Source organism: Mirounga angustirostris, unplaced genomic scaffold, assembly GCF_029215605.1.
Source record: "Mirounga angustirostris isolate CCGP_5_RB_7025 unplaced genomic scaffold, mMirAng1.0.hap1 SCAF_9, whole genome shotgun sequence".
Taxonomy (NCBI): domain Eukaryota; kingdom Metazoa; phylum Chordata; class Mammalia; order Carnivora; family Phocidae; genus Mirounga; species Mirounga angustirostris.
The window spans coordinates 49059781-49087271 of record NW_026991717.1 but is presented as its reverse complement, the minus strand read 5'-3'; the positions used below and the strand labels follow the sequence as shown (position 1 = coordinate 49087271).

The window sequence follows — 27491 nt, the reverse complement described above, 5'->3', positions numbered from 1 at the left end:
TTCACTTTGCTATTGAGCTTATTCGGTGAGTTTTAAAATTTCAGGTATTATATTCTTAAATTCTAATATTTCTATTTCATTCTTTTTTGCAGTTTTTATTCTCTGCTGAGAATATCTATCTTCCCACTCATTTCAAGAGTGTTTACCTCTATATCATGGGGCATAAATATAATGGTTATAATAGCTGTTCTAATTTGGTAGTTGTTCTACTACTAAATTCCAGTGTCTGCATCATCTTGCTATTGGCATTTGTTGATTGTCTTCTTTTGAGAATTGGTCATATTTTTGTGGTTTGTTGTATGTAAAATAATTTTAGACTCACTTTGAATATTATGTTGTGAGACTTTGGATCCTGCTAACATCCTTAACACCTTTACAGTTGTTCATAGCATCAGGTTAAGTTCAATGCCCTATTACTACATCATGGCTAAAACCGGAAGAGTAAAATTTTTTAATTCTTGAAAAAAATAACAATAGCTGAATACCTCTTTAATGTGATAAAAAAAATCAAAGGTTATGTTTAATGGAGAAAAGCTAAATTAATTCCCATTAAAACTGGAAACAAGACAAATAAACATCCATCCCTATTACACCTAATTATTAGTTGACACGTGCAAGCCAATGATATTAGGAAAAAAAGAGTAAGAGGTACAAAAAAACTTCAATACATTGAAAACACATATATTTCTAAGAAAAACACAACAAAACAAGTAAAATAATAACGAAAGTGTAAATAAGTAAAACACTCAACCACTTGGGAATTTTAAAATTCTCTCCTAAGCAATTCTTGTGCCAAGAGGCAATCAAAAACAGAGGTTACCAAATCTGGAATTTATGCTGGTGAAGGTAAGCCAGAAATTTAGCTTCATTTTCCACCATACGACTATCCAGTTGACTCAATACTATTTCCTCAAGAATCCAAAATTTCCAAACTGATTTAAAATGCTGTTTTCATGCCATCCTAAATAGGGTAAGGGAGACCTCCTTCTCTACATAAGAAAAACCAGAAGCACCCTAGTTGGTGCTGTTGGCTAGATCTTCAGTAACAGCTTCTCAGATTTGCTTCAGCAATTTCTTCCCTTCTAATTCACTTTATTAAAACAAAACAAAACGAATAAAAAAATCTTCAAATGTGGGATACAGAAGAGAGGCTTCTATTTTCCTGACTGAAGTCCGGTGTGGCACCATACAAGCCTCCAGAGAGGCTGGTGTTTCAGGCATGGTCAGCTACGTCAAGCATTGCTGAGCATGTAAGTAGGGTGAGTTTAGATGAATGTGGCAACACAGAGGTCAGTGGTGACCTTAGTAAGAGCAGGTATATTCCAATGATGCAGGTGTGAGTTAGATTAGAGTGGGTTAAGGAATGCATTAGAGAAGCAGATACGATGGGGGCAGGCAACTCTTTCAAGAGCATTGATTATTCAGGTGAACAGAGAAATAAGTTCAAAGCTAAAGGGGAAGATGAGGTCAAGGTAGGACATTTAAAGGATGGAATGTACAAATGGGAATGATCCAGCAGAGAAGGGGAGATTGCTGTTTGCATCTCTATCACTGCTGGGAGGGTGTTGATTCTGGCATCAGCAATGACTCTGACAAATTGGTACAAAGAGACATTGTCAACTTGAGGGCCCTCCTGAAGAGTCTGAAATAACTGCTGATCTGGAGTTTGTTCTTATGGTATAGGGAGGAAGGGTGAAGGGGAAGGCAGGAATGTGAATGAAGGATGTATAAGAAGAAATGCATCTACTTAGTGGTAGGCCCTCACCATCTCTTGTCCAGATCAGTCTATTCAATAAATGACTGGGGAAACACAAATATTGTATGATCTTTAGGGGAAAACACCAAAATCTGCTAAATTGGAATAAGACTACCATACAGTCTCTAAATCAGAATTAAAGTAGAATAAGATAATTCCAGGTCTATAATTGTCTTTTACCTCTTTGTTGCCTTACATACATTTTTTTTTTGGATAAATGGTTCCAAGACCATGTCATCAAAGGGATACCTAGATTTAACTCCTTTTAAATTTTCAAAATTTCTAGACAAATTCTAATAAGATACATTTTAGAATGTTATAAATGGTAACTTATCATTCAAACCTACTGAGAACAATTTTTTGCTGTTTTACTGAAATAAAATACATACTTACTCTGAATAATATTTCTTCATTCCATTTTGGATTCAAAGTCTAAAAGACAACAAACATAGTATAACTAATTTTTTTATATTTTGTCATATAAAAATAAAACAAACTATATTTAAAAATTTTTTGAATACTGCTAAGTCTAACCTTTTTAATGGTTTTTGTTTGCACACTTGTAAAAACTCCATTCATTGGGTCATATAACGTCACTCTCACATAAGGATCACTGTTAAAATAAAAAATAAATAAATAATAATTGTTGTTTATTCCCAAACTCAGATTGCTCAAACTATAAAAATCATAGATTTTTCCTTGTTAGCAATTTCTACAATTATTTCCTACGCTTAGAAAGAAGGGTTCCTTAGGCAGGAGTAAGTAATTAGAGTAATTTTTCCATCTTGTTAAAAAGCTAAAGTACTGTGTTAGTGAAATAGACAAAGAATTGGAAAGAAAACCTTTTAATCCAATTTAGTGATTTCTAACCTTTTTAGATTTTTTGAAATTTTGTTCAATTTTTATTACATTCTTTCTTCTTTTGGGTTAAGATGGTTAATTTAATGATTCTCAAGACTAGCTTTGCAAGACCTCAGGTTGTTCCAAGTTATCTCATAGGTGTAAACTTTTTTTTTTTACAAAATAAGACAAAGTGCTTTCTGTTGAAAATAATTATGTGTCATGTAACCCTTTCTACAAAGAGACATGGAAAAAAAATCTTGTGATATTTAAATTTGCAAAGCAAAGACTGTAGACATTTTACTTGTTCATGGTCGAATTTCTCCAATTTCCTCTGGGGATCCTAAAAACTCATGATTCTCCACCACCAACTCCCCCTCCATTTCCTCATACAACCTTACCTCTTACTTTAATTGACAAAAATCAAAGCCATCAGACCACTCCCAACATCCTGGTATTTATCATAACTCATCCTTACCCCTAACCTGAGTGATTCAGGTATTGTGCCCCCTGTTTGAGGCCAATTCCTCTTTGCATGTTCCTCCCACCTGCTCTGGGACTTTGCATCATCTGTTTTCACTTCTCCCTTTTATATTTTCAGCTTTTCTTTTGACTTTTTTTCTAATCATATAAATACATTTTTAAACTCCTCCCTCCTTAACTCTCCCTCCTTCCTCCAGCAGAGTGAGCTAGATTGTCTTTCTTCCCATCTCAAACTTTCCAGGAAAATAATCTGCAATAATATTAATAATAATAACAACTAATACTTATATAACAATTACTCTGTGCTAAGCACCGTTCTAAATAGTTTATATATATATATATAATAACTACCTATGAGGTAGGTATGGTTATGGTTATTGTCTTTATTTGGTACAGAGAGATAGGTCAGTCAACTCATCATAGATCATACCACTAGTAAGTGCAAGGATGAGAACCAACACTCAAGCATCTGGCTCCACAGGCCATGTTCTCAGCCATAGAGCCAACCACCTCCCTTTCTTCATTTCCTCAACTCCCGCTGCTCTTGAAAGCCCTAGAATTTGGTTTCTACCTCTTTCCTTCTGACCCATTCCTCTGAAACTGCTCTCTAAAAGTCACCAATTTGCTAAAGCAATCAAAACTTCCAGGCACTTATTTTGTTGGTCCTCTCTATTTTTGATACTACTGATTACTTTCTCTTTGAAACTAATCTCATTTGCTTTCATGACACACACCCTTTCTGGTTGTCCTCATACTATTCTAACTGTTCCCTCTCGGTCTCTTTCTTAGGCTCCTCTCCTGCAATCTACCAGTTAAATACTGAAATTCCCTAAAGTATTGCCCTTGGCCTTTTGTTCTCTCAACATTTTCCCTTCACAATCTGATCTATGGCTTTAACAACTAACTACGTACTCTCAAATATAAATATTAAATGTGAATGTAAATACAAATATATATCCTCGATCTCACCACCCAGCTAGACACTTTCACCTGGATAGTCCACAGACAATGTCTGTTTGAGAGTTTTGCTTTTTTTTTTTTTTTCCTTTTCCACATTACTTATTCACAGTCAACTAGCTACATGAAGGGGATAAACGAATTAGTAGGAGCTTTTGTGGAAAATGGTGTATAGGTGGGACGGTGGGACTGAAACAAAATAATCTTACACATAATCTAATAATCTTAGAAGATTTACAGATATCCTTTTTAAAAAATAGTATCCTCTGAGGGTAACAGAGGAAGATAAAATCATCATGAATAAAATAAGCTAGCAACTTCATATCAATGCATGACCCAAAAGTCTCAGAAAATGGTTTGCATTTTCTGTCATGATTTACAGATACTCATGCAATACATATTTCCAACACAGAAAAATTAAGACTAACACTGAGTAACAGATTAATACAATGCGGAGGGAAGTTGAGTACATGAAAATAGCTATCATCTGGTAGCAAAAATAGATTTAAGCTGATGTTAATATCAAAATTAAAGACATTCAAGTAAATTATGCCAATACATTACAACTATTATTCCTAACATTGTAAGAACTTCTTATTGTTCCTACTCAGAACTAAAAGGTCTGAGAAGGGTTTGGCCCATTTTTTAATCAGCTATTTTATCACATTATTTTTGAGTTGTAAGAGCTCAATACATATTGTGAATTAAAGTCTTCTATCAAATATGCTTTGAAACTATTTTCTCCCAATCTGTGGCTTGCCTTTTCCTATTCTTACCTGTGTCTTGCAAACAAAAGTTTTTAATTCTGATGAAGTACATTTTAACATTTTTCTTCCTTTATAGTTCATACTTTTCAAGTCCCATTCAAGAAATCTTTGTGTAACCCAGTAAAGCACAGATTTTCTCCTATGTGTCCCTGTAGAAGTTTTATAATTTTAGCTCTTATTAATTTTCTATATGATGTGTGGTAAGGAACGAGATTCATTTTGTTCCATAGAGATAACCTGTTGTTCCAGTACCAAAGACTATCCTTCTCTTGAATTACCTTTACACATTTTGGAGAAAAACAACCAGCCATATATATGTGTGAGTGCGTGTGCATGTGTGTATGTGTGTGTGTTTCTATGCTCTTTCTTCTATTCCACTGAACAATATATCTATTCTTATGCCAATGCCACTCTGTTTTGATTACTATAGCTGTATAGTAAGTCTTGAAATTAGGTAGGTAGCATAACTTCTCCAATTTTGTTCTTCTTTTATGAAACTGTTTTGGTTTATTCTGTTTTCACTTTCCACAAAAATAATGGGATCAGTTTATCAATTTCTCCAAAAACACATGCTGGGATTTTGACTGGGATTGTGCCAAATCTAATTAATTTGAAGAAAGATGAAACTCTAACACAGGTGAATCTTTCAATCCATGAACATAGCATATTTATCCATTGATTTAAATCTTCAATTTCCCTCAGCAATATTTTGTAGCTTTTGTGTACAGTGCCTGCAAATCTTTTGTTAAGTTTATTTTTTTTTTTTTTAAGTAGGCTCCAGCCCAGTGTGGAGCACAACATGGTGCTTGAACTCACAACACTGTAATTAAGGCCCGAGCTACGATCAAGAGTCAGATGTTTAACCAAATAAGCCACCCAGGCGTCCCTCTGAGTTTTATTTTTATGCTATTGTAAATGGGTATTTTAAAAATTTATTTTCCAATTGTTCATTGATAGGATATAACAATATAATCGATTTTGGTACATTGAGTTTGTATCTTATGGCCTTTGGTACCCTGTACCAAAAAAATCTGTCTAGATTTTTTTGTAGATTCTTTAGGGCTTTCCATGTACATAATCATGTTGTCTGCAAATAAACAGTTTCCTTCCTTTTCAGTCTGCATTACTTTAATTTCTTCTCCTTGCCACATTATACAGCTAGGACATCCAGTACAGTGTTGAATTAAGTGTAAGAGCACAAAACCTTGTCTTATTCCTGAATTTAAGTAGAAAGCATTCAGACTGTCACCATTGAGAATGATGTTACTATTGTTCTTTTTTTCACAATAACCTTAATCAGGCTTAGAACATTCCCATCAGTCCCTAATTTGTTAGGAGTTTCTATCATGAATGGGTGCTGAATTTTGTCAGATGCTTTTTTGCTTTCATTGAAACGATCATGTATTTTTCACTTATTCTATTAATATGATGAACTACACTGATTAATTTTTGGATGTTAAACCAGTCTTACATTTTATTCTCAGCTTGCTGAGATTTTTTTTTTTTTACCATGAACAGGTGTTGGATTTTGTCAAATGTACTTTCTATGCCTACTGAAGTAATAATGTGTTTTTTTCTTCTGTACCATACTAATATGATGAATTACATCGATAGATTTTAAGATTTTATGTATTTATTTGAAAGAGAGAGAGACAGCATGAGCGGGGGGAGGGGCCAAGGGAGAGGGAGAAGCAGGCTCCCCACTGAGCAAGGAGCCCGATGTGGGATTTGATCCCAGGACCCTGAGATCATGACCTGAGCTAAAAGCAGACACTCAACTGACTGAGACATCCAGGTGCCGCTGATAGATTTTTTTTTTTTTTTTAAATCAGAACATTTATTATTGTGGTGACTAACTGTTGAAATCCTTAAGATGAACTGGAAGCCCCAACAGAGTTTAGTTGTTGTTCCTTCATGGAATCCATGCTTGAATCTGCGGTATACAACTTTTTTTTTTTAAAGATTTATTTATTCATTTGAGAGAGGGAGAATGAGAGAGAGCACATGAGAGGGGGGAGGGTCAGAGGGAGAAGCAGACTCCCCGCCGAGCAGGGAGCCCGACGCGGGACTCGATCCCGGGACTCCAGGATCATGACCTGAGCCGAAGGCAGTCGCTTAACCGACTGAGCCACCCAGGCGCCCTGCGGTATACAATTTTTGAGTGCCTCATTCAACCAGTCCCAGTGGTATTTCGTCTTTTAGCTTTGGCTAGTTATACTCTCTCTTCTGCTCGACAGGACAGCCACATTTGCCATAGGTCAACTTCTGAAGGTAGTAGGCCTTAGAGCTACAGTAGTGGCATACCATGTGCATCTTACTGTGACGCTTTCTAAATGATGACGTCCCCTTGGTCACCTTGTTTCTTTAGCTGAGAACACAGAGGCTGGAAGGGAAGGCACTTCCACTATATCCTACACTGATAGACTTTTTTTTAAATGTTGCATAAACCTTACATTCCTAGAAAAATGCTCACCTGATCATATATTAATATATATTGGTCATTATAGGGCTATTCAAACTTTCTATTTCTTTTGTGATTAATTTTGGTAATTTTTGTCTTTCAAGGATTTTGTCTACTTCATCTAAGTTGTGTACAATTCCTTATTGGTATGAAGTTGTGCACAGTGTTCCTTTTTTTGTCTTTTTCAGTTCCATAGGATCTATAGCAATGCCTCTGCTTTCATTCCCATTATGGTAATTTGTGCCTTCTCTCTTTTGTTCTTGATCAATTCTAGCTAGAAGTTTAAAATTTTATTGATCCCTTCAAAAAACAAGCTTTTGACTGCAATGATTTTTTCCTATCATTATGCATTTTCTACTTCACTAATTTCTGCCCTTACCTTTATTATTTTCTTCCTTCTACTTACTTGGGAATTAATTTGCTCTTCTTTTTCTAATTTCTTAAGATCAGAATTCAAATCATTCATTAGATTTTGCTCCTTTTCTAAATTAGGCATTTTAAATCTATACATTTTCCTCTAAATATTACTCTAGCTGCAGCTCCAAACTTCTGATATTGCTGTATTTTCATTTTCATTCTGTTCATTCTGTTCAAAATGTTTTCTACTTTCTTTTGTGGTTTCTTCTTTGACCCATAGATTATTTAGAAGAATATTGTTTTATTTCCAAATATTTGGGGTTTTTCCAAATATCATTATGTCATTTATTCATAATTTAATTCCATTATTATCAGAGAATATCCTCTATATAATTTCAATGTTTTCAAAATTCCTGAAACTTGTTCTAACATGGTCTATGTTCTAAGATGGTCTGTGTCCCATATGCACTTGAAAAGAATGTGAATTTTGCAGTTGTTGGATTTATTGTTTTATGGCCCAACATATTTTTTTTTTAAAGATTTTATTGATTTATTTGAGAGAGAGAGAATGAGAGACAGAGAGCATGAGAGGGAGGAGGGTCAGAGGGAGAAGCAGACTCCCCGCCGAGCAGGGAGCCCGATGCGGTACTCGATCCCGGGACTCCAGGATCATGACCTGAGCCAAAGGCAGTCGCTTAACCAACTGAGCCACCCAGGCGCCCTATGGCCCAACATATTTTATGGCTGACAGACTCTAGGGTAGCTCCTATTATCCCTACCGCCTAATGTTCATGCCCTTTGTGTTATCCTCTCCTTAAATGTGGGAAGGACCTATGTATTCTAATCAATACATTATGGCCAAAGTGACAAAATATATGTGATTGTATTATGTAAGATTGTAATCCATCTATGCTTAGAGACGCCCTCCTTTACTAGCTTTGAAAAAGTAAGCTGTTAGCTTGTAAGCTGCTGTATGAAAGTCATGAAATAAGGAACTTAGGGTGGCCTCTGGCTGACAGCCAGCAAAACTGAAGCCCTCAGTCTGGCAGCTACAAGGAACTGAATGCTATCAATAACCACATGAGTTTGAAAGTGGATTCTTCCCCAAATAAGCCTCAGATGAGGCCATACCCCTAACCAATACCTTGACTGCAGTTCTGTAAGATCCTGAAGCAGACTTCAAAGCTAAATCATGCAAGGATTCTGACCCACAGAAACTGAGATAATAAGTGTTTGTTCTTTTAAGCTAAGTTTATGGTAATCATAGTCATGCAGAAATAAATAATACATTTATGGGCTATGCTGGTGAATGTACTACATCCACTTGAAAATAGTGTATATGCATAGTTGTTAGAAATAGTGTTTGTTCCTTATTTTGAAGTTGTTCATAATATTGTTCAAATTTGTTTTTGTTGATTTTCTAATCTAGTTGTTTCATCTATTGCTGAGAGAGGCGTTAATGTCTCCACTAGGATTGTGGAATTTTTTATTTATCCTTTTAATTTTGTCCAGCATTGCTTCATATATTTTCAAGTTCTGTTAATAGGTACATATTTATGATTGTTTTATAATTTATTTGTGATTTATGATTGTTATGGCCTCCTGGTTACTCTTTCATTGTTATGACATGTCTGCAAATATTTTCTGGTGTTGAAATCTATTTTATCAGATATTAATAAATCCACTTCAGTCTTTTTATGCTTACTGTCTATGTGACATATTTCTTTGGGTCCATTTTATTTCACCTTATCTGTATCTTTATATTTTAAATATATCTTTTATAAACAACATGTAATTGGGTCTTGTTTTTCAATCCATTCAAACAACCTCTGCCTCATATTTACCTTAGTCCATTAATGTTTAATGCTATTATTGATAAGATTGGATTTAGGTCTACCAGTTTATTATTGGTTTTCTATTCTTCCCCTTCCCCTTTTTGTCTTTTTCTCGATCACTTAGATCATTTATTCTTCCTTTCCTGGGCTTTCATTTAATTATTTTTTCAGGAATTTCATTTAAAAATGTCTGCTGGTTTTTTATATACAATTCTTTACATTACTTTTAGTGGTTTATCTAGATATTACAAAACACACCCTTAATTTTTTATTCCACTTACATTTAATATTGTACCACTCTAATAAACATTTATTTAGTTGAGTAAACAGGTCCATAACTGTTTTTGAGGAGCTGGAGCTATATATTAAATTAAGAAATTGCAGATTAGGATCTACTGAGTGAGGAGGAATAAACCACCCACATGGGTGGTTGACAGGTAGCTCCCTCAGCATCTGAGCTCCCACTCTGTGGAAGTGAAAACCCCAGGGTCATTTTGATTGAAGGCATTTTTAATATACCCACATAAAGGAAGTAAAGCACAAGATTTGTTACTTACAGATCCCAGAAATGGGAGGAAATGGGAAGGAGCAATGAGACAGAGGAAAGGCAGTCCTCTGTTACCAGGTCATGAGAGAGCAGGAGATGAAGAACAGGGTGGCAAGCACCTATTACTTATAAAGTGGTTGGGGTAGAGGTCACTAACTTTTTGTGGTCTTAACTCTAAGTGGTTATTTTAAAAAGGGTGTCCTGGGAAAAGCATAGCAGTAACTTGCGGCAGGAATCCTAATCTCAGGTCCTTATTTAAATGTCCAAACTTGGGGTGTGAGCAGGGTTGTCATAATGTAAAATGCCTCGGCAGCAACTAAAAATAGTTGTTCTTTTTGTGATGATAACCCATACCCATCCCTATCCTTTATGCTACAGGTATTATATATATTCCATCCATATGTAATAAAAACCCTGCAAGAAGTGTTATAAGGTTTTCATATTCCCATTTCCTTATTCTTTTTTGAGGATCTGAGTTTCCACCTATTATTTTTTAGCTGGAAGAACTTCCTTTACCTCTTCTTATAGTGCAGGTCTGCCAATAATAAAATCTCATAGTTTTACCTGAAAATGTCATTATTTTGTCATCACCCTGAAGGATATTTTCACTGAATACAGAATTCTGGATTGATGATTATTATTCTATTGTTCCAATTTCTTCTAGCCTCCATAGTTTCTTTGGAGAACAAAGCCCTTAATTGAATTGTAGTTCCCATGTATGTAATATGTCATTTTCTTCTCTTTCTTCTGTCAGGATTTTTCTTTACACTTGGCTTTCAACAGTTTGACTATGATGTGCCTCAGTAGTTCTTCTTAGTGTTATTCTGCTTGGGATTTTTGAATACTATATATTTGTATCTTTCATCAAATTTTTAAAAGTTGGCCATTATTTCTTTAAAAAATGTTTTACCTCATTTTTCCCCCTCTCCTCTATTTCTAGGACTTTAATTTCATGTATGTTAGACTGTCTGATATTATCTAAGAAGTCCCTGAGTCACTGTTCATTTAAAAAATTTTTTTCAATCTTTGTCTCTCTCTCTCTTTTTTTTCCCATAGGCTCCATACCCAGTGTGGAGCCCAAGGCATGGCTTGAACTCCCCACCCTGAGACTGAGACCTGAGCAGAGACCAAGAGTTGGACACTTACCTGACTGAGCCACCCCGTTGCCCCATTTCTCTCATTTGCTAATTAGGAAATAATTTCTACTGATCTAATTTTAAGTTCAATTAAGTTTTCCTCTTCATCTGAATTCTGCTATTAATTCCACCTGACTTTTAATTTCAAATATTATAATTTTCAGTTCTAGAATTTTCATTTTTTATGGTTTCTATCTCGCTCTTGAGATTTCTAATCTTATAATATCAAGTATAAACATGTTTTTGAACATATTTTCTTTTTTCTACTGAGAATGTGTTCCATTTTCCTGATTCTTTATAGATAATTTTGAATTATATCCTGGACATTCTAAGTATTAAGTTGTAGAGACTCTGGATTCTGCAATTTTTCTCTGATGATTATTTGTTTTATTTTATCATCTAATTAATTATCTTCTCTGGACGAGAACCACAACCATGTTTCTTAGGCAGTAACTCTTATCTCTATTCAGATCTTTTGTCTTTAGCTAAGTTGCTTTGAATCTGCTATCACATGTGTGACTCAGGGTCAGCAGATATCCATAGACAGAGTTTGGGAATCTACTCTCTGGGTTTATTCCTTCCAGAATCCCCACCTTTGCCATGTGGTAGATACCAAGGAATTTATTGGAAATACCAATTGGAAATATAATCATTCCACTTTGCACAATAATTTACCAATAATATTATTCAATTATTCATCTCACCAAAGTTTAGAAAAAATTATCAACCAGGGCAGTTTAAAATTACAACCCATGGGCGCCTGGGTGGCTCAGTCGTTAAGCGTCTGCCTTCAGCTCGGGTCATGATCCCAGGGTCCTGAGATCGAGCCCCGCATCGGGCTCCCTGCTTGGCGGGAAGCCTGCTTCTCCCTCTCCCACTCCCCCTGCTTGTGTTTCCTCTCTCGCTGTGTCTCTCTCTGTCAAATAAATAAATAAAATCTTTAAATAAATAAATAAATAAAATTACAACCCAACTTAATATACTTACCTAGCTCCCAAGATATCCTTTTTGGCAAGGCCTATTCCAGCTATAACTTTGACCCTCACAATTCGTGAATTTTCCTAAAATACAAAAATTTATATATTATTTTCATGTACTTTATAACATACCCAAGACACATACCTTTAAATATATACATATCAAATAAAGTAATCAGGATTTTAAAATTACTTGAAGGACTCTTCTTCAAGAATTAATTTGATTAAAAGATACATAAGAGAAAATAAAAACTATATTGTTATTTCTAGATAACTTGATTATCTATGAAGAAAAGCCAAAAAAACTAGAGTTAAATATTACATTAAGAACTTATCATTGCTTCCAATACAATCTACAGCCAAATTCTTAGTACTAATGTTTTCATTGTTGCTATGTACACAATAACACAAAATCAAGAGCTTATAATCATTTGTAATAACTGTTTAGAAAGGTAATTATTTTTTTAAGTTTTAAATTCCAGTTAGTTAACATACAGTATAATATTAGTTTCAGGTGTACAATTTAGTGATTCAACTTTTAATAAAACAACCGATGCTCACCACAAGTGTACTCCTTAAACCCCATCACCTATTTAACCCATCCCCCTGCCCACCTCCCCTCTGGTAACCATCAGTTTGTTCTCTATAGTTAAGAGTCAGTTTCTTGGTTTGCCTCTCTCTCTCTTTTTTCCCCTATGCTCATTATTTTAAAAATCCCATTCAATAGATTATACATTAAATAAAACCATAATATATTGATACTGTAACAAATCAAGTATTAAATTTCCTGGATATCATAATACTGTTATAAGGTTTTATATAAGGCATCTTTTGAGATACATATTGAAATATTTAGGGATAATGGGCGCCTGGGTGGCTCAGTTGGTTAAGTGACTGCCTTCGGCTCAGGTCATGATCCTGGAGTCCCGGGATCGAGTCCCGCATCGGGCTCCCTGCTCGGCAGGGAGTCTGCTTCTCCCTCTGACCCTCCTCCCTCTCATGCTCTCTGTCTCTCATTCTCTCTGTCTCAAATAAATAAATAAGATCTTAAAAAAAAAAGAAATATTTAGGGATAAAGTATGAAAAAGTACAATATTTCTTAAATGTTTCAGCAAATAAAAAATTGAATGTGTGTGTATGTGTATGTGTGTGTGTGTGTGTGTAAATAAAGGGAGTAAGTAAAATGTTACCAATTTGTGGCTCTAGCTGAGGGGTATATAGGTGTTCATTATACTACTATTTTAACTGTCCTGTAGATTTTAAATAGTTCAAAATTAAAAGGTGAGTAAGAAAATATTATAAAACAGAACGTATATTTTTAAAAATTTCCAATTAAGCAAAACTATCAGACACAGAGTAACAGAGTAACATTTCTCTTAATGAGAAATGTAAAAAACTTTTATGGATAAAATTATAATAACTTACTGAAGAACACAAAGAAGACTTAAATAAATGAAGAAATTCACTGTGTTCACAGATGGAAATATTCCATATTATTGTCTGTTTTCTCCAAAGTAACCTATAAATTTAATACAATTCCAACTCCCCCCGCCCAGATTTTGTCATGGATTTTAACAAATAATTGTAAAATTCATAGGGAAGAGTAAAAATGAGTATAGAAGTAAATAATAACATTTAATCACTATCTTATACTCTATACAAAAACAAATTTCAGATACATTAAAGTCTTAAAAGCAAAAAAGAAAACTTTAAAAATTTCATAGGAAATTTTAGAATACTGCCATGACCCTGAGGTAGGAAAGGATTTTTAAAAATACAAACTCTAATGGGAAAAGTGGTGAGATTTGACATTAAAATTATATACCTTTTGTATGAGAAGAGATGCCATGAACAAAATGAGAAGGCAAGGGGATAGACAAAGAGGAAGTATCTAAAATGTGTGCCATTGACAAATTATGATTATCCAGAATATCCAAAAAAAAATCCTAAAAACCAGTAAGTGAAATATATACAACATAATACAAGAAATCACAGAGAATGGACAGTAAACACATGAAAAGATTTTCAATCTCACCAGTAATCAGGGAAAACTCTTATATGGTGTTGGTAGGAAGTATAAATTGAGGAATCATTTTGAAGAGACATTTGGAAAATCTACTAAAGTTCTAAATCAATAACCCGGAAATTCCACTTTTAGGTCTATCCCCTAGATACACTCTCACTCATGTACTCAAGGACATACGCATAGCAATATTCACAGAAGCATTTAGAAGATCAACAAACATGAAATAGATGTAGCCCAACAGATAGCAACCTAATGGAGTCTATTATACAGTCATTCCATCAGCAAGTAGTCATATTCCCTTGTGAACACAGGTCTGAGAAGGCGAAAATATACATATCATGGAATATTTATTTCAATCTTCTCCTACTTCTAAATGCTTACAACCACCCTCATTCCTGGAAGTTTCACTGAATAAATACGATCATGGAAATATTCTATTAGCTCCAAAACTCAGATGACAAATTCAGATAATACAAAAATGCTTACTAAAGATTCTAGGTAAAATATAAGTTTCCTATATCCCCAAATAAAACTAAATACATAGCTGATTTTGCAAGAAAGAAGGGAAATCCTCAGGTATCAGAATAAAGATAGAATTAAAAATTAGAAAGGAAAATATGTGAACTGAAATTTCAGTTTTCTGCAGGGACTCTATTCCCAAAAATCAGAAGAGATTTGCAGTCACCCTTTCTTCCTGGAAAAGTCCCACTGAATAAATAGGCCCATTAGAGTATTCTATTGGTCTGAACAGCCAAATTCTCATCTACCGGTTGACTGGGAAATGGCTGTACTTTATTAGATGGGTATGGATCTCCAACACTGAATTCTGAAAATTAGAAGTCTTTTCTGTGATGACTTAATAAATAAATACAAAGTTTTTCAAGGGGTAAAGTGTAATCAAAAGTGCCATCAGCAAATAATGTTATTTGATAATCCCAACTTTTGTAAACACAGACAAGTGTTTATAATTTATATATAAACTTAATTGAGGAAAGAAATTACCACACCCCTCTTAGAAAGTTAATCCATATTGGTGGAACCTCTACTGAAACTATCCCCCAGAAGTCTCCTGGAGAAAAATGTAACAAGTGTTAATTTAAAAAATTCCAGGGAATGATAAATTACTCACAGTCACAAACACACTTAACTTTCAAACCTTCTCCTTGCATTTCCTACAGCAAATATCAGAACTAGTCATCTTGGGTGTTGTGGTTAAGTGATGTGAAGCTATACTGATCTAAGATTCTGTCATAAAATTAAATAAGAAATGCCCTTTATTTTCATATTTGCATTCACTTAAGTGCATTTTATAAATTAATGCTAGAAAACTGCCAAAACGAGTCTTTGCAATCCCAACCATAAGCAGAAATCATAATATCTCACAGCATCTTTGAAACCGAAGAACATAAATGCTGCAACAAGAGACTGAACTCTTCAATAACTTTGGAAACATGATATTCAAAGTACTGTTAATAGAAATGTGGATAGTACTCAAATGAGGGAAAAAGAAATGAAAATTAAACATCTTCTCCTTATTCAAAATGGGGACATTATCCCCAAATAGATCAGAGCTCTTCTTTAAACCTTAAGACTTACCCCTTCCACTCCTAAGAAAGCTTTCTTGATTTATGAAAGTGAAATGGAAAAGTTGCAAATCCTAGGCAAAGATAAGTGATTTTCTCAATGACAGTGCAAAACAAAATAGTAATGCGTTATCTATGCAGGAGGCTACAGGAATTAAAAGCAGCTTTCCAGGCCTCAGATTTCTCCACAAGTCATAAAAACAGTTTCTAACTGCTCCCTAATCTTCTCTCAACCCCCCAAAATCCAGGAGCAGGAAATGCAGAGCCTTAGATCTTTCCATCTCTCACAGGTCTTGGAAGAATTTTTGTTCCTCTCTTCATCATTCTCCCTCCCTTTTGTTGCCTCCCTCCCATACCTAACTCCCCCCTCATACCTCCAGTCAGTCTACTTTATAAAAAAGATACCCTGTTTACTTATCCCTGAGATTTTACATAAGTTGGGTTCCCTGTGCCTGGGATAGTCTTCTTTATCCCCTACCCCTTCATCGTTAAAATCCTGTATCATCTGAGCAGCCATTTAAAATGTATTAATATTATTTAAAGACAGAAAATAATTATCATGTTAACTAGAAAAATCAGGATGCAGAATGATATCTATTCTATGATAACTCTGTAAAACTGTATGTTGATGGATAAATATTAGAAGGAAATATGCAACAGTGATATAACTATTTTAAAAAATGAAATAAAATAATGAGATGATAGGGGCACCTGGCTGGCTCTGTCGGTTGAGCACCTGACTCTCAGTTTTGGCTCAGGTCATGATCTCAGGGTCCTGAGATGGAGCTCAGCACCAGGCTCAGCACTTAGCAGGGAGTCTGCTCTGGATTCTCTCTCCCTCTCCCTCTGCCCCTCCCCTGCTCTCTCTCAAATAAATAAATAAATCTTTTAAAAAATAAAATAATGAGATGATAAAGGTTTTTGTTTTCCTTCTTAAACTTTTCATAAATTTTAAACTGTAGGGTGCCTGGGTGGCTCAGTCAGTTAAGTGTCTGCCTTTGGTTCAGGTCACGCTCCCAGGGTCCTGGGATCGAGCCCTGCATCAGGCTCCCTGCTCAGCAGGACGCCTTCTTCTCCCTCTCCCTCTGCTGTTTGCTCTCTCTCACTCTCTGTCAAATAAATAAATAAAATCTTTTTATAAATTTTTTAAAGTGTAGTTTTCTTTTAAAGGCTTGTCCTTCCTTCAAAGTCCAAATGCTATCTTTTCTAAAAGCCTTCATAGTTGAAACGAATTTTCCCCTTTCACTGTTAAAGGCCCATTTTTATAGCACTTATCACATATGGTCTCTTATCTGAGGAGATAACGATGTGTCTTTCTCCACTATTAAAATTGTGAGATTTTGAAGTTCAAGAAGTTTATCTTTTCATTATCTTTGTATTCTCTGTGGAACCCAGCAGAATACTTGGCACAAAGCAGGGGCTGACAAATTCTTGATTAACCACAAAGCTTTCTGAAGTAGCCAAAAGTAGGAATAAGGCACTTTATGGAAAGCAAGGAAAAGTCTACACAAACAGTGAGCCCAGAACACTGGCTGCCAGATCTATTGCCACCAAACAGAAGATTGGAAGACTTCTCTCTGAGGAAACTGAGTGATGCAAGGGGGGAGAGGAACCAAATATTATAAATATTTATACATGAGAGTCCCACTGGGAAATGATAGGTTCAGATAACCCTATCTCGAAACACTCCAGTCAATAGTACCTGCCCATTATATAGAGGACGTATGTCAGCAAATGAGGGAATAAATTGGGAAAGAGGAAGACAAGAGATTAAAGAAACAGTAGCTCCAATGCAGAAAAGAAATCAAGCGAATTCTCACAGGATGGCAAATGGAAGCCTGCAGGTGACAGCTCCACAGCAGGTGTAGAGTTCGAGCAGTTCAGCTGGAAGTGATGTAGCAAGAGGCTGTCTCCAACAAGAATGAAGAAAAGGGAATGGATACACTGAGTAGTTTTAAAGCTCTGTCAGACAGTTTGCAAATTTGTGACAAGTATATAGAAAACTAAAGTGAGAAAATGTGCAATAGTTATAAACATGGCATAAGGGTTCTGATGTGAATGATACTGTATTCACATAATGCAATAATATAAATACAGCATATTTATTTTAAAAACTACTAGAGTGGAAAGGATGTATTTTTGTCTCTTTTTTTGCAACATATGTTATATAATTTATGGTGACCGTATTTTCAAAACTAAAAATTTGAACCTGTGGACTACCAGCAGTTTTGTTCCTCTGGTGTGTAAATTTACTTGCAACATTTTATAAAAATGTAAATGCTAGATCACCCTTACTGGAAAATACATGAAATGAGGACTGTCCCAGTAAAGGTGGAGTATATGACTACTATAGATTTGCTTTCATGGTCAAATCTCCTTCCCAGTGTTTGGCAGAAATAACCACGATAAACTAGAACACTCACACTCCTTAGATTTAGGGCCAGCTGTGGTTCTCAAAGTGTATTCCCTGGACCAGTGGTATGAGCACCACATGGGAATTTATCAGAAACACATTTTCAGGCCCCGTATCTACTGAATCAGACAGTCTGTGGCGGGGTCACTAGCCTGTGTTTGAACAAACTCTCCAGGTGATTCCAATGAACACTGAAGTTGAGACCCACAGGCAAAGAGCATGAAGGTAAGAAAGGGAAGTGCTATAGTTAATGCAGTTGTGGGACTATTCCCCCTCTAGAAAACTATAACTTTATTCAATCAGAACTATATAATCTCCAAAAAAGATCAGCTCATCATCACTTCACATTTTAACACTACTCTTAAATGTGATAGCACCATATATGCTTCTTTATACATGAAATGCCTCTGGAAATGTACACTCCAAGCTCATAACCTATATTTGTGGAAAAGATGTTTTCATAAGACTTGTAGATGAATGTTCACAGTAGGTTTATTCATAGTAGCCAAAACCTGGAAACAATAGAAGTGTCTGTCAAAAGGGGAATGGATAAACATCTGCTATATTCATACAATGGAATACTACTCAGCAATAAAAAGAATGAGTTGCTTATACAAACAACCACATGGGTGACTGAAAAACATTACGTTAGACAAAAGGAGCCAGATACAAAAGAATACATAGTGTATGATCCCATTTATATGAAGTTCCAGGACAGGCCAAACTAAGCATGGTGATAAAAGGTTGGCTCTGGAGAGTGAAGTGGGAAGTTGACTGAAAGAGGGCCCAAGGGGACATTCTGGAGTGATGGAAATATTCTTTTTTTTTTTTTTTTAAGATTTTATTTATTTGAGAGAGAGAGTGAGCATGAGCAGGGTAGAGGCAGAGGGAGAGGGAGAAGCAGGCTCTCCGCTGAGCAGGTAGCCCCATGTGGGGCTCGATCCCAGGATCCTGGGATCAGGACCTGAGCCAAAGGCAGCCGCTTAACCAACTGAGCCACCCAGGCACCCCTGGAGTAATGGAAATATTCTATATCTTAATTGAGTTGTGTGTTACACATGTTGTTGAAAAGCACTGTACATCAAAGTGTACATTTAAAAACCTGCATTTCACTGTTTACAAATTTTACTCCACTCCCCCTCCCCCCCACAAAAAAAGAAGAAAAGAAAAATAAAGACATTATCAGGCAAAAACAAAAACGGAGGAAGTTTATTACCAGCAAACACTAAAAAATCTTCTACAGGATGTACTTCAGGCAGAAAAAAGTGATCATAGATGGAAAGCCAGAGATGTGACAAGAAATGAATAACAAGTAGAGAAAAAGTTAAATATCCGAGGAGCAAACAGTAACTATAAAAAAAAATATTAGTGATGATGATGTGTGTGTGTGTGTGCACGTGTCCACACGTGTTTGCTGAGTTTCCCTCGCCTGCCTGCCTGGGCTCTGCTCGTCTCTCCTCTCCACACTTATCTCCTGACACCACCATTCTAGTCTTCTTCACGTTCCTCTCCATCTTATCTTCTGCACGTGCAGTTAGCTATGTTTACCTGGAAGGCTTTTTGCCCCACTCTTCACCTGGATAACTCCCATTCATCCTTAGGTTCAGATTAAAGGTGACTTCCTCAGCCTTTCTTCATACTCTCTCCCCTCCTTCATACCATACAAGATGAATTCATCTTTCCTGTTATATACTTTTATCTCACCTTCCTTTTCCTTCACATTTATAAAATGTTTGTGTTGATTATGTATTTACTGTCCTTCTCTTCCTGTAGGCTATAAATTCAGTGAGGTCTGTCATTCATCATTATCACCTCATGGCCTGATCCAAATGCCTTACACACAGTAACTGTTCAACAAATATTTAAGCAAATACAGAATTCAAGTACTTCAGAGGTCCACCTAAAAGCTATTAACAAAAAAAGACAGAAAATGTGGAAGAACATAAGAATGGTTACAAGTTAATCCTGCACATGTTACATTTGTGACCTTCCTGAGAAAGACTCTCTTCTGTTAAATTCTTCTATTGAGGCAACTATTTGCTGTAGGACAGTGAAAAGACCAACTCTTTGGCATTAAAGAAATCTGAGATTCAAGCCCAGATCTGCCACCTAATAGGACCAAGACCTTGAGCAAAACACAATCTCACATACCTTATCTGGAAAATGGAGATAACACTATCTACTTCTGCAAAACTGTTTCGATGACTACAACTAAAGTATGAGAACATGTGACCTGGTGCTGGGAATATAGCAGGCATTCATTAAAGGCAGCTCTGATTATATTCAGGCTGACCCTTTTACCTTAAAGGAGAATATTTTCATGAAAGCATCTTTATGCACTGACATGATTGGTCACATTCATTGGCATAGCACATCTCATATGGGGGGCGGCCAAATGTTTGGGTCAGGCCATGGGGTTACGATGTTGCACTACAGACATTTATTCCTCAAGACTTCAGAAAAATCTTATCAAAACCTTTTTTCATCTGTTTGGGCTGTGTCTTTCTCCCTGCATTTCTTCTTCCTGTCTTCTCCATTCATTTATCCTCTTAACTTTGACAGGGATTAGCAAGGGAGCCAGACTAAGTAGAGAGAGGTCAGTAACACTGATGGCCACAGAATTCAGTAGGCAGTGGGTTTAGCAATTCAAACCAGCAGTCTTACATTCTCTCGGAACTATAGAATATTCTTAATACCAGACACATTTAGGGAATGGGAGAATCAGCTGATGTAAATATCCTGCTCTGACAGATGTCAAATACCTACTATGCTAGATCACTGACAGTGACAAAGCCAGAAGTCTATCCTAGTCAAATCTGATTTTTCTATACCCCTGTTTACCCTAAAGGATTTATTTACGGGTGCCTTCCAGCTCCAAGATCCTATTCCTATATGATAGAGGAATTGCTAATAGTTAACTGTAAACAAAAATATATATACGTACAGTCCCTTCGAATCTCTTCCTGGTGCAAAGGAGTCAATGTCAGGCCCAACTCAGGCAGGGCTTGGGGGGAGGAGGAGTCTCATGGAGGTGCATGGTCAGCATGCTCCCTAGCCTGGGGCACTAGAGGAAAAGGACGGTACCATACAGAGATGCATCAGTAGGTGGCCACTGGCAGGGGGCACATGGGACTCTGTGCCACAGCAATACTCCTACTAAAGCTGAAAGTGGCAGACACAGGAGATGCCTGCATGCTGGGGAAATCAGTGACACCAAAAACATGAGTAAAGAGACTGGGCACATAAGTGAATACAATGAGAATAATAAAAGTCAGAATTTTTACTGGTAGAGAAAGTACTTATGATGGCTGGAAAGAACCCTGAGGCATTAGATTTGAATTCGAGAAACTGATATGAATTAATGATTTTTAAATACATGTATACAGATTGATAGAGAAATAGGTATACATTTATGTGTGTACATACACATACACACACATATTTCTTAACTGTTTGCTGAAATGGTTGAAGGGCAATGACATTCAATAGTAATGAGCACACTGAGCACCCAGATCTTGTCTTCTAAAAGGCGTTCTGAGTGTTCCGGGCACCAGGGTTCCGAGGAGGAATGGCTGGTTCCAGACAGTGGTGGGCCAGGCAAAATACAAGAGGAGTCTGGAACATCTTCTGCTAGAAAGTCATGGAGGGTTCAAAGAAGGACGGGGACTTGTCACAATGAACTAGGAACCCCCATGAAAGGGTTTCCACTGACCAAACTGTGATCATTTGAGCAACAAAATATTTAATGATAGTAAATAATTACAACCCATTGAACAAGGTGGAATTCTACACACCCATGCTGATATAAATAAATAAATGAAGGAGAAAGGGAAAGCTCTTCTTACACAGAATGCCAATTAATAAAGATGGAAATTAAAAAAATAGTGGTGTCTGATTCAGGTGGAAGTCATCAATGAATGCTAAAAGTACTGGATGGAAATCTGATGAATGAAGGATAGGCTACTGGCATAAACTCTGAAGATGTCCCCACAAAATACGAATCAGTTATGCATGGGGAAAAATGACATTACTAAAAGAAACCTGGCAGACACCAAAATGATCAAGTGAGCAAGGTTATCACCGACAGTGACGGGACAAATCAATATCACGCACCCTCCTCATGGGAGACACCGAGAAGAATGCAGCAGCATCTCCATGATTCCTCCCAAAAAAGCATGACTGTGACATGGCCCTGAGGAAGCAATACACAGACCCAGGCTGGGGAACATCCTACAAGTTGTACGGCCTGTACTGTCTATCAAGGAACTGATACAGATTAGAATAGACCGCAAAGCCATGACAAGTACATGCAACCTATGCTCCTAAGGGGGCTCTTGGACCAGAAAGGAAAAAGAGAAATTATTAGAACACCCGGCAAAGATTGATGGGCTCTGCACTGCGGAGGGTAGGGTTGCATCAGTGCTGATTTTCTGGCTTAGAGGACTGGACAGCTGTTATGTAGGAAAGTGTTTTTGTTGGGGTGCCTGGGTGGCTCGGTCGTTAAGCGTCTGCCTTCGGCTCAGGTCATGATCCCAGGGTCCTGGGACAGAGTTCCCCATCAGACTCTCTGTCTGCTTCTCCCTCTGTCCCTTACCCTGTTCATGCTCTCTTTTACTCTCCCACATAAATAAATAAAATCTTTTTTAAAAAGTGTTCTTATTTTAGGAAAATGCACACTAAAATATTTAGAGGTGACAGGCATTGGGTCTGCAGCTGCCTTCAAATGGTTTAGAAAAAGACTAATGAGGGGCACCTGGGTGGCCCAGTAAGTTAAGTGCCCGACTCTTGATTTCGGCTCAGGTCACGAACTCAGGGTCATGAGATCAAGTCCCGTGTCAGGCTCAGCACTCAGCACAGAATGCACTTGAGATTCTCTCTCTCCCTCTGCCTCTACCCCTCCCCCTGCTCGTATATGCATGCTCTCTCTCTCTCTCTCTCTCTCTGAAATAAATAAATAAATCTTTTAAAAGAAGAACAGAAAAAGACTAATGAAAATGGCAAAAAGGATTATGGAGCAGTTGTGGTGAAATGTCAACAGCAGGAGAACCTGCGTGAGGAGGATCTGGAGTTCTTTGCACTGTACTTCCAACTTTTCTGTTGGTTTTAAAACAACTAAAAAGTAAACTGCTACAAAATAAATTCTATTTATCCACTTCTTTGGTCCCATGGAAACCCATGAAAAATAGGATGCTGCTGGAATTAAGGAGTTGCAAAAAAGGAGCAATGGCAAAATCAATGCATGAAAAGTATGGGATAGATACTAACACAGCTGGGGCTTAAACGGTGCTTCTCCTCCTTTGCGTGCAGGGAATAAAGGTTGGACAACTGTGCTCCCAGGCTCGGTATGATGCCTGGGCAGGCCAGGTCTGCTTCCACTTGGCATCGGGGGTCGAGAAGTGTCAGCAGATGCACTTCTTAGTTACCCCGCTGCTTATGCTCTGTTGTCGCTGTTCCCACCAAAGGCATTCATTCTTCTACGTGTACAAACCGTACTACCAAACTGGCAGTGGACACTCTCAAGTCTTTCCCTTTCCTTCCTTCTCTACCTTGTTTCAGTCAGGTTTCAGGTGTAGGAAACGGACATCACTCTAGATGTTTTACGAAAAAAAGAAGTTAACCCAGGGAACTGGGTGCTTAGAAAATCGCTGGGAAGAGCTGGAGAGGCGGACTGCAGGCTGGGCTTCCCGAGGCCCTGGAAACAGATCGAACTGGCCCTCCAAGAAAACTGCCACTTCTGCCCCCATCAGGAAGGCAGAGACTCAGGGGCCACCCCCAGATCTGCTGGCTTTACAAACTTACCCTAGCTAGTCATCAGGAAGCTGCCACCAGCATGAGTTCTGCAACTTCCTAGCAATCCTCACAAAACAAGTTACCAGATACCAAAACACTTCTGCAGGAAAAGTCAATGTCTACATGACTGTGCTTGTCAGAAGAACAAGCCAAAGAAACAAGAACTTATGCTCTGCTTCATATCTACTTTCCAAATCTCAAGCAAGTGTGCCATACTGGGAAACCTATTTGAAAACCCATTTCCAGAATGCTAAGTGCCAGAAAGTATGAGAAACATGGTGTTTGGCTTTCCAACCTCTGCCTAACCCAGAAGTCCACTGAAAGGGGGCTGGAAGGGATGCTGAATTCCAGTGTCCGTAACTACCACACGCCTCCTCACCAAAGGTTGGTGGGAATTAGCCTCTATTGCTAATCCCAAGAGACAGTCAGAGCAACTCTGGTATAATTTATAGTCACTACTTCCTTAGTTTGTTATGCTTTAATGACAAAATTCTGCACATGAAGCCAGGACCATCTCTCACTAAAAGACATTTGTATGTGGAATAAGAGCTAAAACTCATTGAAAAGTGATAGGAATTATGGTCTAAACTTCGGCCTACTTCAATGAGCAACTAATGTTCATACAGTGTGACGCAGTGGTAAAAAAAAAAAAAAAATTGGTTAAATTATAATTCTCCAAGTATCTTCTATCCCATGTCTGTTCATTTTTCTTCTTGTTTCAGTTTCAAATTTAAAATGAGAATCATCACTTTTTGCTGCAATAGAAAAGCTACCTTGTCATCAACAGCAGAGGGCTGCCTCTTCCCAACTAGTCTATGAATTCTAGAAAATAACAATGTTTTCTTCTAAAAAAAAAAAAAAAAAAAAAAAGTGAGGGGGAGGCTTCTCCTAAGCCCTCTTTTACTTTTGATGGACCAGAAAATAAATGACAAATAAGAGTGATGAGATGGCAACCTCTACAAGAAAACAAATGATTTTTATCTTTCCCACCAGACTGTGAGCTCCTCACAAAACAGGCAGGGACTGTTTTTTCTCTTTCTATCCCTGGTGACCAGCACACTGCATGACACAGAACAGACAGTTAATAAATGCCTGTTGAATGAATAACCCAGGGGAAGAAGTGGAAGACAACACTCCATCATCATGTCTCTTATCATCCGATCTCACTCTTTTCTTCAATGTGGACACAGTAGACAGAGGGAGCTGCAAGGAACTTTGAGTCATGGGACTGACAACTGGATCCCCATCATGCAAACAGAGCGGGCCCCACACCATGAAACTTCCTAGAAATACAAATCCCTCAGGATGCAAGTTCAGGAACACTTCATTTCAAAGGGTGGAGTTTCTGGCCTTGAGCCCCAGTAGCTTACTGACCACCCACTAACTGCCATAATTCGTTCTATTTCAGCTGGAAGAAGGGTGATGCGAGAAGCAGGTAACAGAAAACAGAGAACCTGGACCAAAGAGAGAAGAGTGAATGATGCCTTTGGCAATATTCTATGCTCAACTGGCTTTGCTGGAAGGGAATGAGATGAGAAATCTGGAAATCAGGATCTACCTCTAACAACAAAAACGAAAGAAAGTCCAAGGCCAGCCTGACTGGGTTGGATGTCAGCTTAAGGTTATCTGCATTGAACAGCTTATGGTAGCAAAGCCAGGGAGACCTGGCGGATGAGAAGAAAGCGATCACAGGTTCAACACCACACTATTTTCCTCTGATCTCTTCTGCTGGACAGTAATGGATGTTAGCAGGAATATCATCTTTGGCCATAACATACTGACTGTTGTTTCTGAGGGTCTACCAAGCTGCCACCATTTTTCCACCACCACTTTGCTTCTCTTCTGGTAGCAATAACTAAGAAATTATATTCTGATCTATCACAATTATTCTCAAAACTGTCTGAGATACTTGCCTGCATAAACAAGTTGCCCACTGTTTATATACAAAGAACTGTCAAGATAAATGTAAAAGACATTTTGTAAAAGACATTTGAAGATACCAAGTTACTAAGAGAAGGAACTATTCCAACACGGTCAGAAGATACATTAAATTTACGGTGATGTATTACAGTTAATTGGGTCCAATCTTGATAACAAGTACATGTGACAGTTTAGCCAGTCAACAAGAATGCTTAAATTTGATTTTTTTCCCCCAACCTGAACTAGTCACTGTTAAACTAGATAGCTTTTCATCTCCCACCCATTCCCATTTTTGAGACACTCATCAAGAATTTAGGGAAGCCACATCTCATTATTTAAAACGGAACAACTCTTTCCAAATGGCCTCATTTTTACTAAGTGTCAGGCATAACCAGCCTTATTTCGCTGAGAAGAGACGGCTTTGCCTTCTTAAATCATGGAACTTAATTTTCAAAGTGAATAGCTGTGGGAAGTTCTTTAAAGTATTTATACTTTTTTCGGCTTTATTTTTTAAATGTCACTGAAGACCAGTGAAACATAGCACGAACTTGCCACACTTGACCCTTGTTGCTAACCCTGAGGAGGAAAATCTATCTGCCAGCTTTCCCATCGCCCTCTCCAGTTACGGGGTTAAAAACGACTTCAGGTGGAAAAAAAAAAAAAAAAAAAAAAATCAAGACAGCTAATGACAATTCACTTGGAACTCTTCACGTCAAAGCCCACGAAGTGAAGTCCAGCGGGCCCGCGCCAGGGCAGGCTCATCAACAGCCGGGACGCCGATCTCCGGGGAAACCCGCCCCACGCCCGAGCTCCCGCACCCTCGGCGGGGGGGGGCAGGAAGACGCCGGCGGGCGATGCGCGGCCCCCGGGCGCACGCACGCCCCTCGCTGCCTAGCGCCCCTCCTCGGCACTTCCTGAAGGAAACTGACGAGGAAGGCGGCGGCTCCGGGAGGACCGGGGCGTGGAGTCCACAGGCTGGCGAAGAAAACGCCGCTCGCTAAAGCAAGCACCCCCCCCCGCCCAAACACACACACACACACACACACACGCACGCGCGCGCGCGCGCCGGGCCGCCCCGGATCCCCACGGCGCCTTGCGCGCTCCCGGAGCTCGAGCGGCGGCAGTGGGGGCTGACAGCCGACCCTCTGGCCGCCGCCGCCTCCTCCCGTCCGGCTGACGAGCAGCGAGAAGGGAAGCCCGCCCCGCAGCCCCACGGCCCCCGCAGCCCCACGGCCCCCCGCACCTCGTCCTCCGGGAGGCCGAACACCTCCACCGCGCAAGTTGCCATTTCCGAACGGTTCCAGCAAACCGGACGCGCTCGCCCCCGCCCGGGAGTGGGAACAGTAGTGAGGAGGAGGAGGAGGTGGAGGAGGAGAAGAGGGAGGAGGCGGGAGGAGGTGGAGGAAGAGGGGGCGGTGCTGCCCCAGCGGCCGCAGCGCCTCCTCGGGCCAGTGGGCGCTCGCGGCACTAGGAAGCGCGGCGGGAAGGGGCCGGCGGCGCGCGTGCTGGGGCGCAGGGGTGGGGGCGCGCGCGGTGGGGAGAGCGTGCGTGGGGGACTCATGTAGGAGGCGGGCGCGTGGCGGGGCTCTGGGCGTGGGGAGTGCGCGTGGCGGGGGCGCGCCGTCCGCTGCCGCGCGGGAAGT

General features: G+C 38.4%; 1 protein-coding gene and 1 pseudogene across 7 annotated transcripts in view; both read right to left on the bottom strand.

Moving 5' to 3' along the window:
• NEDD4 (NEDD4 E3 ubiquitin protein ligase) overlaps nt 1–27248 on the bottom strand; it is a 121115-nt gene extending 93867 nt beyond the window's left edge. For 2 of the 7 annotated variants that reach the window (XM_064570440.1, XM_064570442.1), the window contains exons 1-3: nt 27092–27158; nt 12127–12200; nt 2150–2188 (exon numbers count right to left, since the gene is read on the bottom strand). Coding sequence is in view for 1 of the 7 variants with exons in the window: in XM_045900028.3 (XP_045755984.1) it covers nt 2150–2188; nt 2291–2369; nt 12127–12200; nt 27092–27136 (237 nt within the window). In the remaining 6 variants the exon portion in view is untranslated. Of the gene's footprint in view, nt 1–2149; nt 2214–2290; nt 2370–12126; nt 12201–27091 lie in introns of those variants that run through there. The other 5 variants (XM_064570441.1, XM_064570443.1, XM_045900028.3 and 2 more) reach the window with 4 other exon arrangements.
• LOC123861993 (large ribosomal subunit protein eL37-like) lies at nt 2380–7760 on the bottom strand (annotated as a pseudogene).
• Nucleotides 27249–27491: the final 243 nt, after the last annotated feature.